At 46.2% G+C, this 16,729-nt stretch overlaps 1 protein-coding gene across 1 annotated transcript in view; it reads right to left on the reverse strand.

Annotated features, from left to right (window-relative positions):
• Nos1ap (nitric oxide synthase 1 adaptor protein) overlaps nt 1–16,729 on the reverse strand; it is a 273,184-nt gene that overhangs the window by 187,908 nt on the left and 68,547 nt on the right. The window contains exon 2 of the mRNA NM_138922.3: nt 9,600–9,671. Coding sequence (NP_620277.2) covers nt 9,600–9,671 — 72 coding nt within the window. The remainder of the gene's footprint in view (nt 1–9,599; nt 9,672–16,729) is intronic.

Here is a 16,729-nt window from a genome sequence, read left to right on the forward strand (position 1 = left end):
CCTATATGGTGTGTATGATCCCAGGAGCACTCTGGCCACACATCAAAACCTGTGTCATATGTTAAGTACAGAAAGTCACAGGAGACCAGCCTGGGCTGTCAGAGCCTGGCTCACACAAGGCACAAGAGAAAATAATTTTCAGCTCTGCACAGGAGTGACCTGTTAATGCATGCCATGACACAGATGACTCTGAAAACCTCCTAGCCAGTGAAATAAATAGGGACGGGTGACAAATATGGTATAAAATTTCACAGGTGTGAGTCTGTAGAATAGAGGAATTCAAGAGACTGGAGACAGGACCGCGTTCCAGGGTTGGGATGAAGTTACTGACGAGTGATCACAGCTTATGAGAGAGATAATAAAAGGCTCCGGATATTGACAGTGGTGAGAGACACAAAAGTGCTGTGGTATATTTAAACCCACGGAGTCGTACATTATAAGTGGCTAAAATGAAAAATCCATTTACATATGAGTATGTCTTTAAAGCCAAAGAAGTCATTAAAGTGAGGATGTCCAATGTCACCTATTGCCAATGCCAGAAAGATAACCAAAGGGTCCCCGAAGGCTGCAACAAACTGACAGTCAGCATTTCCTTTTCTTACAGAAACCAAACTTTGTTCAAAGGATACCCAAAAGCCAGGCTCGGCAGTGTACAGCCACATCATCAACTAGTCAGCAGGCTGAAGCAAGAGGATCATTCTAAGAAACTGGACTGAGCAGGGTGTATACTGACATCCCGTCAGAAACTCGAAGATATCACTGCTTACTCCTAGGTATGCACGGCTGTAGAGAGCCAGGGCCCCTTATTTAAAAGCAACTTATGCTTTACTTTAACAACAACTCTGGAGGCTAATGAAGTGTCTCTGCCCTGGTTTTAAAAAGAAAATCATTCTTGAACAGAATGCAGTGGCTCACGCCACTAATCCCATCACGCAGGAGGCATTGGCAGGCAAATCTCTGGTTGCTTAAGGCCAGCTAGGTCTACATAGGAAGTTCTAGGACTGTGGGGACTAAGTAGTGAGACCCTATCTCAAAAGGAAGGGAGGAACCAGTGCTGAATCCCTCGTCTTTGGAACATGCGGTAACTTTTCATTCTGGCTCCAACTTAAGGGAAGATGGATGTGTGTGTTACTCATGTGTAGTCCAGGTACTCAGGAGGCTCTTAGTGACCCAGATTCTCTTGAGATGCGACCTGCAGGAAAAGTTCCTACAAACAACCTACCATTCCTCCTCAGGTTAATATGTAAGCATTCAAACTTTCCTCCAGGCTGCTCCCTGAACCTAGAAAGCCCATGCCTGCTGCAGGCTTTGTACTTAACTCTTCCTTCTGTGTGAAACACGCTTCCTACAGAGAACCATATGGCACACTCCCTCTGCTTACTCACAGATTTAAAGACTCTTCAACACAACCAAGAAGTCTTCCCCAATACTCAGGCTGCCTCTGGCTCTCCCTAGTCTCATGTCCCAATTTAGCAGTCCGCAGAGAATGTACTCAAGATTCTGTATTTCTAGTCTCTCCTATTCTTTCTCACCGTCAGAACATAAGCTTCATCCAAGCAGGGACTTTGTTTTTCAGACTTGATATTTCCAGAACCTAAAATAATGTTGGCTCAGAAGTCAATACTTTCTCCCACAAAGATCGAGGGGAAAGGAAAATCAAAGTCCGCTCTCTGAGCACCAACCTTCCTGTCGATGAGATGCTTGCTGGAGCTCACCTGGGAATTCTCATTTGCATCCTTTGCTTAAAACCCCCATCATGCACTGCCAAAAGCACGTTAAGTGTTTTCTTACATTTAAACAAAACCAAGTTCCCTTTCAAAGAAAACCAAAAAAGCAAACATCCAGTGTTTGACTGGCTCATGTCTCCTATATCAGAATGATGATGTGGAATATTGGCCAATAATAAAAAGAAATGAAGTGCGGTGCATAGAAAAGCACGGGTTAGCTGTGCAAACACTAAAAGAAGCCAGACATGCAGGTCCACATATTTTATGAGACCATCAATAGTAAATGTCCAAGACAGGCAAATCCATTTAGGGAGGGAATGAACTGGTGAGGGATACCTGTGATTGGAAGCCTTGGGGAGGTTGGGAGATGAGAAGTTAGAAGCACAGAGTTGGCTAGAAGTACATGGCTCTGTGGTAGAGCTCTTGACTAGCATGCTGGAGGTCCTGAGTTTGATCCCCGATGCTGCAAAAACTTTAAAACTTCAATAGAGGTTCAGAGTTTCCTTTGGGAAGGAAGCAAGTTCTATAATGATAGCTGTATAATGATGTATATAAATATATACTAAATCCCGCTGCTAAAAGTGTATTGTGTATGACGTATAGATTATATAGCATATGAAGTATATCTCAATAAAGTCATTACCCCAAAAAAAGTATTGGCAAATTATAATATCATTTAAATGTCATTTAAATATGTAAAACATACCTCTAGATATAAACTACTTATGCATACAGGCCTTATATAGATTTATAATTTAAACCCAAGTTATATTATATAACCAATCAATTCAAATTCAGTTAGAGAAGGCCTCACACTGGAATGACATCCCTGTGAAGACAGTGAATATGTTATCCGAGCTCTCCAGTGTCCACTGAGGCAGACTCAGCAGTGATGCTCTGAATGTCCACCACCAGGACACACAGTCAGTGTTAGCCTGACTGTGTGAAGGTGTCTCTGTATTGTCAATGGTTGATGGCTAAGTACTAGCGGGGTCTTGGTATTGTCATTCCTACGGCCCATCACTGGCCTCATATTTTGTAAGCAGCACAGGTACCAACAAGTCAGAGGAGATACTAAAGGCAACAAAGCCAAACAACCCAAATGGAGAAGCCAGGGGCATGGCTGCTGTTGGTCCTCCACACAGCCTGTACACCAGGTAGGGGCAAGCTCCACCCCTGGGTTACTTTCCTCTGTCTCAGCTCTACAGAACTCTTAATTCCTAGTTCCTACCTGTGCAACAGACCCAGAGATCCATTGGCCTTACGAGAATTCATTCCATACACATGAAGAGCCGCCCTGCTCTCCTTTGGAGCATAAACAGTGACGAGACATAGACTGCCCACTCCGGAAGACACAGCAGACACACACAGTAGCCAAGGCTAAAAGCCAATGAGCTTTTCAAGGGTGCACAAGAATCTTAGTTCGCTCTGTTCATATTAGGATCAAATGAAAACACAATTTTTGAAAAGTCTTACAGAGAACTCTCAAACACCCAAGAAGATAACTCTACAGTTCAAGGGAAACTACTCTGAGAAACATTAATCTACAAAGTGGTTTAAAAAAAAAAAACCAAACCAACGGGTCTCAGGGCAAAGAATTCACGTCTTTAATAAAAGCTAATGGTGACCGGCTGCTTATCACTGCTCTCAATGGAGAGTAATTAGAAAGGAACCTTTTGAGGGTTTTGTTGCAGAGGTGTTGGTATTGAAAGAGAGAGAGAGAGAGAGAGAGAGAGAGAGAGAGAGAGAGAGAGATTTTGTTTGTTGAGATATAGTGTCACTAGGTAGACCTGGCTAGCGTCATTAAGTCAAGCAGGCCAAGCCCAAACTTAGTCATCCCCTTGTCTTTGCCTTTTAAACACTGGAACTGCAGATATGCAAATGATGGGGCATTTGGTTGTTTTTGTGGTGTGGGGCCCATATCACCATGGGAACAAGGCCAGTCCCCCACAGCTGGAGCTGCAGTCTGGAACTATCATTTGGGGTACACAGGCCATGTATCAGGTACATCTGTGTGTTTTGTGCATGCATTCACGTATCATCTAGTCAAACCTATCTACAGAAGAGATATCATATCAATTTTATTCATGATCAAATACCGACTGTTGGGTTGAGAACCTTGTTCCAAGTCCCCTGACCCCACACAGAAGGAACAGAATCTGAATTTCGTTGTGCCTCATCTTGTACTCAAAAATTTCCATAAGGTGGTGGGACCTTCCCCATCCCTGCTTGAGCCTGATGCTCTAATCCACTGGGATAGGCACTATAACACTCTTCAGGCCTTTAAAGGTGCTACATTACATGACAGAATGACTGTGCACGTGGGATGAGAGGATGAACCTTGACTGGGAAATAATCTGGGATTCTTGGGAGAAAACGGAGAGAGTGCTGATCACAAAGGTCCCTGTCAGTGAGGTTACAGAATGTGATGCCATGCAGTGACGGGAAGCAGAGGTCACAAAGGCAGCACGGCTGGCTCTGAAGACAGACAGGAGGGACTTGCCAAAATCGCAGGCAACCTTTGGACCTATCCAACCTGGTGACAGGTGACACGGTGTCTCGATGTGAAAAGATCGCATTTGAAAAGCATGCAATTAGATGAACAATAGCAATAAAGAAAAAAATCCCCCATCGTGTTGTAAGTTTATAATTGCATGCTGGGCCACCGTCTAGATAGGCCCATATCTACGTATGTATGCATCATAGAATGCGCTCGGTGGCCCTCGGGTTGGAGCCACGCACAAGGACACCGGAAGAGTCAGAAACGGGCTGTTCTCTAGGGCTTCCTGCAGAAAAGCAGAAAGCAGACCTACCAATGCCTTCGAGGTTCTCCATCGCAGGCTTCTGACCCCCCCCACCACCAACCCAGAACTATAAGATGAAAAGTGGGGTTTTTTTTTAAGCCATTACGTCGGGACTGGTTAGTGCATACTTCGAAGTGACATGGCCAAGCTAACAGAGCAGACGTTGTACTTGCAGACCCTGAACTAGGACAAAGAGAGAACTTAGTAACAATGGAGCCCACTGTTGACCAAGGGAAGCTACTCAGGGAGAAAGGTACAGGGTGATTAAGAGGCCACAGTAGAAGTCCTCTGTCATGGGGCAAAGCGCATGCAGAGAGGACCCATGGATCCAGTCACCAGCTCCACATAGCCGTCAGCCCATGGTGAGCTACACATCCAATGCAAGCTTTGCTAAGAAAACACCCAGGGCCTTTTAGGTTTTTCCATCCTTTGGTTTTCCTTGAGGAAATTTCTGGGGAAAGCTGGCCAAAATGGTAGCTTCTGGAAGAGGAGGCAGACATGGCCAGTTCCTGGTTATCAATCTACCACCTACACACCCCTCCTGTACGGCCATACTAGAGAAATCAAGAAGGCTTTGATTCCATTCTGCATCATTTTGGAAGCCATTTGCAGCATGGACCAGAATGTGCCCAACCCCTAGTCAAAGAAGTTAACGGGAGGCCGGGGTCATGTGCTGGACACTAGAAATGCAGTCATTCTTATGCTACCAGTGATGTGGATGTTGTGGCAGGAGCATGAGAAGACAAGATGAGCCACTCAAGATGGCTTCCCCAAGGAAGGATCGTGTTCACTAAAGAGGCTCACTGTTAAAAACAGCTAGATAAGGCAGCCGGCTGTTGAAAGCAGCTAGAGGTCTCGGGGTATTTATCTCCATGTATGAAATGCTCTGAAACCCAGAGGAAAGGTATAAAGAAATGATAACGATGAATATAAATAGCCCTTTATGGTTTATAAAGCATTTTTTCACGCACCATCCCAGATCCGACAATAGCACCAGAGAGACAGGATGAGAAGTAGCATGCTGTCTTTTATAAATGAGGAAACTGAGATTAACAGCCTTCAGCTGCCCTGCCAAGGTCACACATTAAGTCAAGGGGAAGACAACTCAAGTCCAACTCTCATTACTCCTTGTTGAGAGCCCTCTTGACTATACTGAATGCCTTTCCCAAGGAGACTACAGAGAAGTGGCAGGGACTGGTATTGATATCTGGAAACTAAGGAAACGGAGTAGTTGGGCACCATGTTAGACACTGGAGATTCAAAGACGGTTGTGACAGGATGTGGTCCCTTCCTCCTGGACTGGACCTCTCAGAGCTGTGACAGCCACATCTTAGAAGCCATCCAGCTGTGGTACCTGTCATCACTGGCTTATCTCTCTGCACTCCCACAAACCCTTTCCTGTCTCCCTTAAGTTGGGTTTAATCTCCCGGTTGCATGCCTACTTCCTTAGCTTCTTTTTCCTTTATTAATCATGCACAGAGTACATATTACTGTGCATCATTGGTGGGATGCAAACTGAAACCATTATGAAATGGGTGTTGGAGGTTCCTCAAAGAACACAGCTACTGCCAAGCACAGTGGCATGCCTATGGTCCCAGCTACTCTGGAGGCTGAGGCAAGAGGATCATTTATGCCCACAAGTTCAAGACCAGCCTAGACACCATAGTAAGATGTCAGCTCAAAGACCTAACACACCATGACAATCCAGAAATCCCTTTTCTGAGTATATAGATGAGAGGGAAAAAAAATCAAAGAAAGTTCTGAAAGACACATTTGCACACCTATGTCCTCACAGAACTATTCACAACAGCCAAAAGATAGAAACAAGTGCCCATACACTTGTAGATGAAAACATAAAGATGTGGTCTGCCCATACAAAGTACAATAAGGCGACCTTGGAAAGGAAGGAAATCCCATGACTATACAACACGGATGGACTGTGAAGTCATTATGTCAACACAAGGAGACAAATATTGCATGGTTCCACTCTTATGACATTTTAACATAGTCAAAATCACTGAAACAAAAGGTAGGAAGACCGCAACCTAGGACTGAAGGGAGAGGGGATCATATTTAACTGATACAGAGTTTCAGTTTTACAGGAAGGAAAAAAAAAAAAAAAAAGACTGAAGATCCTAGACGCAACAGTAAGTATGCACTTCACTTCTGAACCATGTGCCTTTAAAAAGAAAAAGCTAATGCCATGCACTTTTACCATCCACGTCTTAGAAGCAGGTTAAAAGGAGAAAAGAAAGAATATCTAAGACAGAAGTCCAAAAAGAATATGGAGAAGGTGGGAAACCAAAAGAAGAGGAAGAGACGGCAGAGGAAGCATGGCAGTCGATGATGGAGTGTGAATTTACCTGAGTCCACAGCCGGGCTCGAGGCTGGAGATGAGCCAGTATGCATCCTCCACCTAGAGCCTCAAGTCCTCCAACGAGAGCCTCAAGTCCTAAGAGGATTGAGGACGGTGTCGGGCAGAGCCCTTCACTCCCCGTATGCATCCTTTGGGAAACATAGGAATCTTTACTGCCCCATCACAGCGCAGCTCTCCAGAGAGGTCCAGGGATGAGATCTAGAGTTTAGCGACGATGGGCATGGTGACCCACACCTGTACCACATCACAAGGCAAGGAGATCTCAAATTCAAGGTCAGACTAGGCTACATAGTAAGACTCTATCTCAGGAAGGAAGGAAGAAGGAGGGAGGGAGGGAGGGCAGGCCGGCCTTGGCAAGTCACTCACATCTCACCTGTAAGCTTCTGTGGTCCTTACCAAGAGCTTCTCTCAGGTCTGGCCAAGCCCTGGGGTCTGGGGCTTTTAAGCCCAGCAGAGCAACCAAAGTCTGCCGTTTCCTACCCAGTATTAGCCTGGCACCATCCAACATAAAAGGACAGTGTTAGCTATAGTCCTTTACACAGAAATCCCATGCCCTAGTTCTTGACAGCTGTAATTACAGCCCAAACAGTTTCTGAAAGGCAAAGAGAAAGAAGAAAATAGCAGCCTGGACCTAGCAGTGAATTGTGGGGCGTGGGGGGGTGGGGACGGGGACGGGGAGACACACAATCAGAGCGCTTGCTACTCACGGCAGCCAGTCCACACAAGCCACGGGACAGCCAGCCCAAACAACTTTCTGACCAATTAATTTCTCCCTCTAATGTAATGAGGTGCTCATTAAGCACTGGAAGAGGCTCCCACAGAGGGGGCTGTAGGAAGAGGCATGAGGCTGACACAGCTCACAGGTAATGAGGGAAGAGGAACCTGCCACATTCCAGGCCCAGGCTCCTGCAGATCCCAAGACCAACTAGTTCCATACTGTGTCTGCTCTCAGCTTCCAGGCAATGTTTCCCCATGCCTCTGACATTTTAAGTTGTGTTTCTACCACAGGCCCCCTTTCTGGGAAGGCCATGTCCCTGTTCCTCGGTTCCACCCAATTAAGGTCATGACTCACAATCTGATTCCAACGAACCCTCAGCAGGGCACTGGGAGCCTCAGCACAGCCCGGGTACGAACCCACAGGCTGCCTGTGTACAGTAACCTGACCTGACGTACTTCCCCTGCCTCAGGTTCTCATCCATGAAATGTTTAACAATATCCTCCCTTCATCTAAAGTAGTCATAGATAATAATAAAACATATTCAACATCAAAACATCTTAAAAAAAGGGGGGGGGGATCCAACACGGAAGTCACTATTACTGTTGGTAAAGAAAATGCTTTCACGAGGACGGTGACATCAGCAACAGCCATTCTCTGCTCTGTCAGTCAAATGGAAATAAAAGAGAACTTTGGTGGACACCTGAGTGTGGGTAGCTCCAGGCCCAGTCTTTCTATCACAGCAGTGAGCACAACACAAGGCCTCTGCTTCTTCTCTCCCTGTAGGAGGGCAAAGAAGAGAAAAAAAGAGGCCCAGAAGTACTGAGTCCCAACCAGCAGCCAAAAGAGACGTAAAATGCACAGCTTTTCCATGAGACCAAGAGGAACTGAGAGAATGGATTCAGGCCACACCTGCACTCCTGGACCTCCATCACACCTCAATATTTCTTTGAGCATCAGGTTAATCTAGAAAATGACACGATGTGATCCTCTAATGCTGTGAGTTGTCAGCAGAATTACTCTCATGAAAGCACTTCAAATTTCCTCATTACCAAGTACTGTTATATATAACAACAGTCTCGGTAAAGTCAGCTTGGTAAAGACAAAAGGGCTCAAAGGCTGGGACCATCGATGAAGAAAAGCCAGCAGCAAACACGTTTACCCTCTCTCCAACACTGATGGCACTGCGTCGAGGCTTCTGTTGACGACAGGGTAAAGAACCAGAGCTCAAAGGGAAAATGGAGCGCCAGCACCTGTTCCATGTCTTCCGTTTGGGTGAACAGATCACTCCTAAGAACAATGACACGAGCCAGAGATGACCAAGCCAGCTGCCCTAACACTCCACAGCACAATAACAGATAATACACCCGAGCAATCCTAAGGCCACCTCCAAAGGCACAGTTCGGTTCTGGCGCAGAGCTCACGACCGAGTTCCTTCACGATCCCTGCTCCACGGACAAGAGTCAGAAGGCAGTGGGCTGTCACATATACCAAACTCTTCCGGGGTCGCAGGAAAGGGAGGAAGGAGAATGCGTGTGCAAAGCTTACACATCCTGAAGCCTCGAGCAGCTGATTTATGTTGGACTCCTCATAACCCGTCTTAAAATTTCAAGTAAATCATCTATCCTGTGTCACAATAAATTTACCCTTTTAAAATGTTTTTGATCGATTACTAGTTGCTCACTAAACGTTTGCTCTACGTTTACCATTCTCCTCTACTAGCCAACCAGGACGCATGCGTCTCAGCCGGAAGAGCTCCGGGACACGAAAGAGAGAGGACGACGCTGCTCGGCCATCACTTCCGTTTCGACCTTTAACCCTAGTTCACAATAGTTTCTCCAGTGATACAGGAATTTGGGCTCTCAGGCCTGGAGGGGTAAAGCCATCCACTCTGGCTTTCGGCTCTGGCTGAAAGGGCCCGCAGCAAGGAAACTTGAGTCGCAGATTCGCACACAGCCCCACCTCTGACCACTCACCCGGATTCTGCGCATGGCAGCCACGATCTCAACCCTGCTGTTGGGTCTGGGCACATCCAGGCTTCCCACGTACTGTAGAAAAGAAGCAAAAGAGAGAATGAGAGGAGGGGGAGGGGCAATGTCGCTAATCACTGAATGTCAGGGGTGCAAAGGCTTTGAGGACACACGGTGGTTTCTCTCCCCATTTCACAGAGAAGGAAATTAAAATCGCAAGGGCTATCGTCGTCGGCTTTTGAAATCGTGTCTAGCTTTTAATAATAAATAAGCAGCTTAACCAGAAATGACTGCTTCCATTTTCTTTTTTTTTTTTTTTTTCTTTTTTTTTCCGGAGCTGGGGACCGAACCCAGGGCCTTGTGCTTGTTAGGCAAGCGCTCTACCACTGAGCTAAATCCCCAACCCCGACTGCTTCCATTTTCATCTTGCTCCTCATGGAGCAAAGCCCTGTGTTCGGGTAAGCAGGCATCTGACTCAGAAAGGCTTTGTGTAGAGATTCTAGCTATGATCTACGTGGCATGGTTAAGAGCAGCTTTCTCTTTACCTCCTTTCCATTTCTTCATCTGTAAGATCAAATAAATTACACAGAGAGAGAGAGAGAGAGAGAGAGAGAGAGAGAGAGAGAGAGAGAGAGAGAGACTCTTACATAAAAGCACTTGCCAAAAATAAATGCACTAAGAGAAAAATAGACACTTTTGGAGTTATTGTCTGGGATTTGTTTTGTTTTGTTTTGTTTGCTCTGTTTTGGATTTGCTTGTGTTTTTACAAGTCCCGGCTCTTAAACCCAGGCTGGCTTGGAACTCAATACTTAGCTCAGGCTGGTAATTGGATTCAAGGCATGCCTCCTGCCTCAGACTCCCAGGTGCTAGCCTGCAGCCTGAAGCACCACATCTGGCCACTCTTTTTTAATTACTGGAATTTTATTGAGTTATCCCTAGACATATTGTATACCTCCAACATTTTTGTTAAATTCCTGACTGGAGAAAGAATAGACTAATAATTTTCTATATTAAAAAAAAGTACTCCGGGGCTGGGGATTTAGCTCAGTGGTTAGAGTGCTTACCTAGGAAGCGCAAGGCCCTGGGTTCGGTCCCCAGCTCCGAAAAAAAGAACCAAAAAAAAAAAAAAAAAAAAAAGTACTCAACTGGACTTTTTATTGCTTTTTGAGACAGGTTCACCATATAATTGAGGCTGACTTTAAAATCACCTGTTCTCCTGCCCCAGCCTCCTGAGTGTCAGGGTGTGCACCACCACACCTGCCCTGCTTATACTTTGAAGTTGTCCACTAAACCAGATTGCATTAAGGTTAATGTTTAACGTGTATTTCCTTGCTAAAGACTACTCAAATAATGCAAAAATAAGCAAACAAAAGAATTAAGCCCTCACTCTCAACTGGTTAGTACCAGTCTCTGTCTTTGCTTACCAATGGGCATAAATTCAGACAATTAGTTCTAAGGAGGGAAAGGTTGTATTAGTCATGACTTTAAACACAACCTAGGTATCTTAAGTCCACTCGTGCAGGTGATCAAATTGAACCTGAGGCCTCCTTTCCTGACAGACCTGAAATCACCTCATCTACATGTCCAAGAGTTAGCCAAGGAGCTAGCTCTGGACAGCTTGATACATACCTAAGCAAAGGTTAAATTAATGGACTAGGAACAGTCATGTTTGAAAGATAGTCCCCGTGGTTACAAGAAAAGAGAACTTTTCCCAAAATTGGGAGCTAAAGACTGGCTCCAGTCAGAAGAGTTTCACAAATGACACCAGGAACAAATGGATTTCCCCTAGTATTGACCAACAGCTTGTGTTGACACACTGAAAAATGAAGTTCCCAACAGCAGATGAGTGGGCTGGTAAACCATGGGTACACTTCAGTCTGGCCCCTTGGAGAGCCCACCCTAGTACATGGGCCTTGAACCTTGCTGAGGCAACAAAGCCCCTAGTTTTCTCTACGGTTAGCAATTCTCCCCTGTGACCTCGGCTGGAGCTGCAAGGTCAGCAATAGGTCGATGACCTGTACAGCCAGAGATGGCACGGTGCCACTCATGATTGCCCAACTTCAAAGGCCCTCCAGCCCAGCGGGAGTTTCCAGGATCCCTTTCCTATGTGTTCCCTGCTGATCTTCCCTGAACCCGTTGCACTCAAAAACACAAACCTTCTGGGGCTCAGTTCCTCCTGCAATCATGTGAAGGCCAAGGCCTCGGGACTGAACAAGGTCACTCGTTGTAGAGGAGCGAGAGCGGGAAGAGGAGGTACACCTAAGAGGAATTACTGCCAGCCCAGAATGGGAGCTGCTAAACACAGAGCCTAAACTCAAGCACCCAAAGGGGGACTTGTTCACTGGCTGTACCTCAGCCTACTTCTCCATCCTGGGGAAGGATGCGGTTAGATTGATAATACTGGAACAATTAGGAAATGGGGATGGGGGGACAGGAGAGGCAACACAGACAGAAAGGAGAGGTAGGTAGTTTCCCAGCTTCTGATAAGGCCTTCTGACAAGGGGGCAAAAGTCTACCTATAAGAAAGCCCTATTCCCAGGCCCTTCTTCACCCTACAAGGGCCAGCCTCCCTCCACCAGCCCCCACCCAAACTGGTATATGCACCCAGCACACACATACACACACTTGGTGTGTGTGCGTGGGTGTGCTGACATACCTCAACACACACACACACACTCACAGTGCACATCCACTGACTCATCGCACTCACACCGCACGCCTACGCTCCTTTCTTCCCCCACTCCCTTCCCTGTAAAGAGAAATCACAAATCTGCCTTCCTGGAAATGAGTCTGCAGAAGTTAGCCCAGCCACATCCAGGGTCAACTGGAGAGAGGAGGAGGAGGAGGACAAAGGAGGACTCAGGTCTACGTCTCCCACTAACAACATGAATCAAAATGAGAGCCAGGACGCCCGAAAAGCTGAGAGGACAGAAAACCAGCTCCTTGGGCCAAAGCAGAGGGTGCGACCGCCGAAACCACCTCCCTTTCCACCACAGCCTAGCGGGCGAGCAATCATCTCTGTACCTGACCTAACCACTGCCACCCCTACCGCTAAGGCTTCTGTCTGGAGCAAGCTGTGAAATGGTCCACAATCACTCCCACTTGCCCAATGGTCAGGTCATCCTGCTGGCTGCTCAATTTTGGTCAAGTTCACTTCATTTTTATAACAAACTGAACTAAGCCGGGAGCCTCCCATTCTAGGCAAGAAAGGTGATTCCCAGGCTGAACTTTAGTCCCCCAGCTGAGCTAACAAACTGCCAAGGTGGTAGCTGCTCTCACTTCCTACTGGAATCAGGTAAGGCCAGTTCCCTTTCTCCAGTCAAAGGCTGAAAGGTGGGGGTGGTGTTATCCACCGGAAGTGTCTTTCCCTTTATCTGCATCCTCTGCAGGATCCTGGGTTCCAAGACATCCTAGGACAATGAAAGGGGCTTATTTAATACCTAGAAATTAAAAGAACAATTTCCAAAATGGCAACTCGTTTTCTTTCCTTCAACTTCCATATCACATCCTTCCCCTTCTCGGGCTTCTGTCCTCCCAGTTTCACTCAGGCTTCATCCTTGAAGATCTTCTCCCCAAATAATTACGACTTATGAGTAACCGAGACTTGTTCATTCTCATCACTTTGGGGATGGAAACAGCTCCGCGGTTAAGAGCAATGGCTGCTTTTTCAGAGAACCCAGGTTTGAATTTCCAGCACTCATAACCATCTATAATTCTAGTTCCAGAGGGTCTGATGCCCTCTTCTGGCTTCTGTGGGAACTAGGTGGGCACATAGTACACAGATGCACATACAAGCAAGATACTCATACATATGAAATTAATGCTTTATAAAAAAAATCTTTAAGACACTCCCTGCTTGCTTCTATCTGCTCTGAGACAACAAACAGCCAGCCTCAATATGGCCATAACGTGGTCCAGCTTCACCTCACAGCAGTGGACTCTCCCATCACTCAGAGTTCCTCACAGACACCTTACCTTCTCTGTACATGCTCCTCCCTGCACACAAAGCACTCCTATCTCTCTCTGCCTAGTTCTACTGGATCTCCGCCTCTCCATAGTTGACTTCTGAGGAAGGTGAGCTCTTACTCCAAAGACACCATAACCCCTGCAACTCTCTTCTGTAGCATCCACATAGGACCAAATATATATGTACCCATGGGTACCACAGGTCAAGGCACAAAGAAGATGCTGAAAACTCAATTGACTGACTATAGTCTTACAAGAATGAATGCGTATGTGCCCCAGGTGCTTATGGGAGAATCTCTACTTGAAAAAGAGACAAGAGGAAAGGTCTTGCCCTGGGGTCCGCCTGGAATTTCAACACTGACTACACTGTTCTGCTTCTCAGGGTCACCCATCCCCTCTCCATCCTATTGTGGCTTTATAACATACATGACTGTCATCCAGGTGCTTGAGACAGACCAAAGCCAGATACCCCTACGTACCACACGCAGTTCCCAGCTTACCAAAGGACAGCGGTATATTAAACCTGCGCCGGTAGGTTTTAAATCACTTGGCCTTCTACAGATCTATAGCATCTCTGTGTCCTCCTTCCAGGAACCCCTGCAGTGCAACACCACACGGGACACAGAGTAGAGGGAGGACTCAAAGAAAGGAGTTTAAAAATACCACAGCTTACGTTTTCGTCCGTATCTAACATGAAAGAAAAAAAAAATCCGTAGACTCCCAAAGAAAAAGAAAAGAATTTAAAAAGGAAGAAGAAGTCAGGTGCGGTAACTAACATTTTACCATTCGTCATCTCGGCACCGAGGAAGCTGGGGTGGGAGAATTCCCATGGGTGTGAGGCCGGCCTAGTCTGCAGAACGAGATTCTATCTCAAAGACATTGAAAAGGGGGAAATCTTAAGGAAGGTGTAAACTGCATGAGAGATCGTGATACCAGAGACAGACAGACGCTTTATTTGTGGCTTCACGTTTCAGACAAGCAGGAATTAACTGCATATAAGATTCCCGAAGAACCTCAAAGCCTTTTTTTGTAAATTTCTCAACAACTTTAGCTGGATACTACATGACTGTCTCACGAAGTACTGCCACTATGTGGTTTCCACCATATTTTCTGGAGATTAACTCCGGGAGACTGTAACAATCTGAACTCCAGTGTCTCCCGGCGCGTGACCAATAATGCAAATAGCAGAAAGACAGAACAGCTTGGCATAGCCACCCATGTAACACTTGCCGCCCACACACCCTGTGCTGTCTGCCACTACCCTCCTCTGGGGGCTCCCTCTGTTTACAAAGCTCATGTCAGGTGTCTCCGGAGACAAGGTGGAAATCCAGTCAAAGAAGAACACTGCATATGATTCTGCTTCTGATATCACTGGACGACCAGGTATCAAACCAAGCCTTCCACAGGCAACAACATAAACTCTCACTCAACAAGTAAACAAACAAACAATTAACCATATAGAATGCACATATACAGAAAAGTATTACATAAGCGAAAGCTGTTGTTAACAGGCACCCAACTATATGTTAATATCTCTGTTAAAAAGAAGGGTTATAGGAACTCTCTGCTCTAGTCCAGGTTTCTGCCAATTTTTTTTTTTTTTACTGTCTGAACCTAACATGGAATTTTAAAAATAAAGACTATTAATTAAAACAGTAATAATCTGAATGTTTAGAATAATTTGAACCAGGCTAAGACTGGCGGGTCTCCAACTCTGGAGAGGAAGGTGCTCAGTGACACATGGTTCTGTTCGGACAACACCATTCAGAAAGGATGGTTAGATAGCTGCCCTCAGGGGAAACAGAGTTAGGATTAATGAGCAACCAGGTCAACTCTTTTGAGCAACGAGAAAATCACATCAGAAAGACGGCAGAATCTTCCAGTGTGCTTCTGTTAAAACCCCCACTGACTGTCTAAGACAAGTATGGCCACCCCACCAACAGGACATAGCCACATTAACAGGCCAAGCACAAAGGTCCCCCATGCTGCTGCATTTGTCCCTCTCTTCTCTCAGAAACTGCTCAACTGAGTCTCTAGCCCAGCATGTGCTATAAGATGCCTTAGCAACCCCCTCCCTTTAAAGCTAACAGAGCTCTAAAGAAGTTGAAGAGTGACAGAGAAGGCACCAGATCTCTCCGGAGCCTCTGGTGTAGGTCCCACCCCACTGTATTCTTCCCAATTCTTTCCCTGAGAACCCCAAACCAGGTCTGCTTTCTATCCTGTGTACTGCCCAACTCCTCACATCCCTCTGGTCCCCTGGCCATACCCTGTCCCCTCTCCAACTCACAGAGTCATAAAACCATGTGACAACCTACATGTGGCTAAAATTCCCCATCCTGCTACCCTACAGATGAGGAAACTCACAGGGAGTTGTGGGAGTTACACCAAGGTTACCAACAAAGGAAAGTGTCACCGACTCAGTACGGTCATCCTGCCAGCGCTAACAAATGCTCACCAATCTGACCCCAGCTAACGCTTCTCCTTTTGTTACCCTGTTCTCATCCTTCCCACACCATCTGCAAGTTCTATCTGGTTCACATGGTTACTTTCCTCCACAATACACTGTGAGCCCCTATGGGGCCTTTGCTCTTACTCTGTACTCTAGCTCTTTGAACAGGGTCTGGAAAAGGAAGATTCAACATCCCATGATAGGGGCATGGTGACACACACTTGTTAGTCCCAACACTTAGGAGGCTAAGACAGGAAACTTATTGTCACATCCAGGCCAGCCTTTGGTATCCGTGAGCTAGGCCAGCCTAAGCTAGAGGAGACCCTTGCCCCACTGGCTGCCCAACAGCCAAAATAAATAAATAAAATAAGAATAAAACCCGATAACAACAAGAAAAGCGCCACTGGATCAGTGTAGGGAAAGTGGAGCCCTCAGGAGTCTAGAGCCCCGCCAAAGACACACTCCTGCAGACCAGTGGCTCAGCTCCAGAGGGAAAGACCTTCCTGCCCTGCAGAACTGTTCTGCACACAGCTGAGCGTCCTGCTGTGCTGGATTACCAATGTGACCTGGGTTACCAATGTGACCTGGATTACCAATGTGACCTGGATTACCAATGTGACCTGGATTACCAATGTGACCTGGGTTACCAATGTGACCTGGATTACCAATGTGACCTGGATTACCAATGTGACCTGAATTACCAATGTGATCTGGATTACCA

This window comes from Rattus norvegicus, chromosome 13 (assembly GCF_036323735.1).
Source record: "Rattus norvegicus strain BN/NHsdMcwi chromosome 13, GRCr8, whole genome shotgun sequence".
In the NCBI taxonomy this organism is placed as follows: domain Eukaryota; kingdom Metazoa; phylum Chordata; class Mammalia; order Rodentia; family Muridae; genus Rattus; species Rattus norvegicus.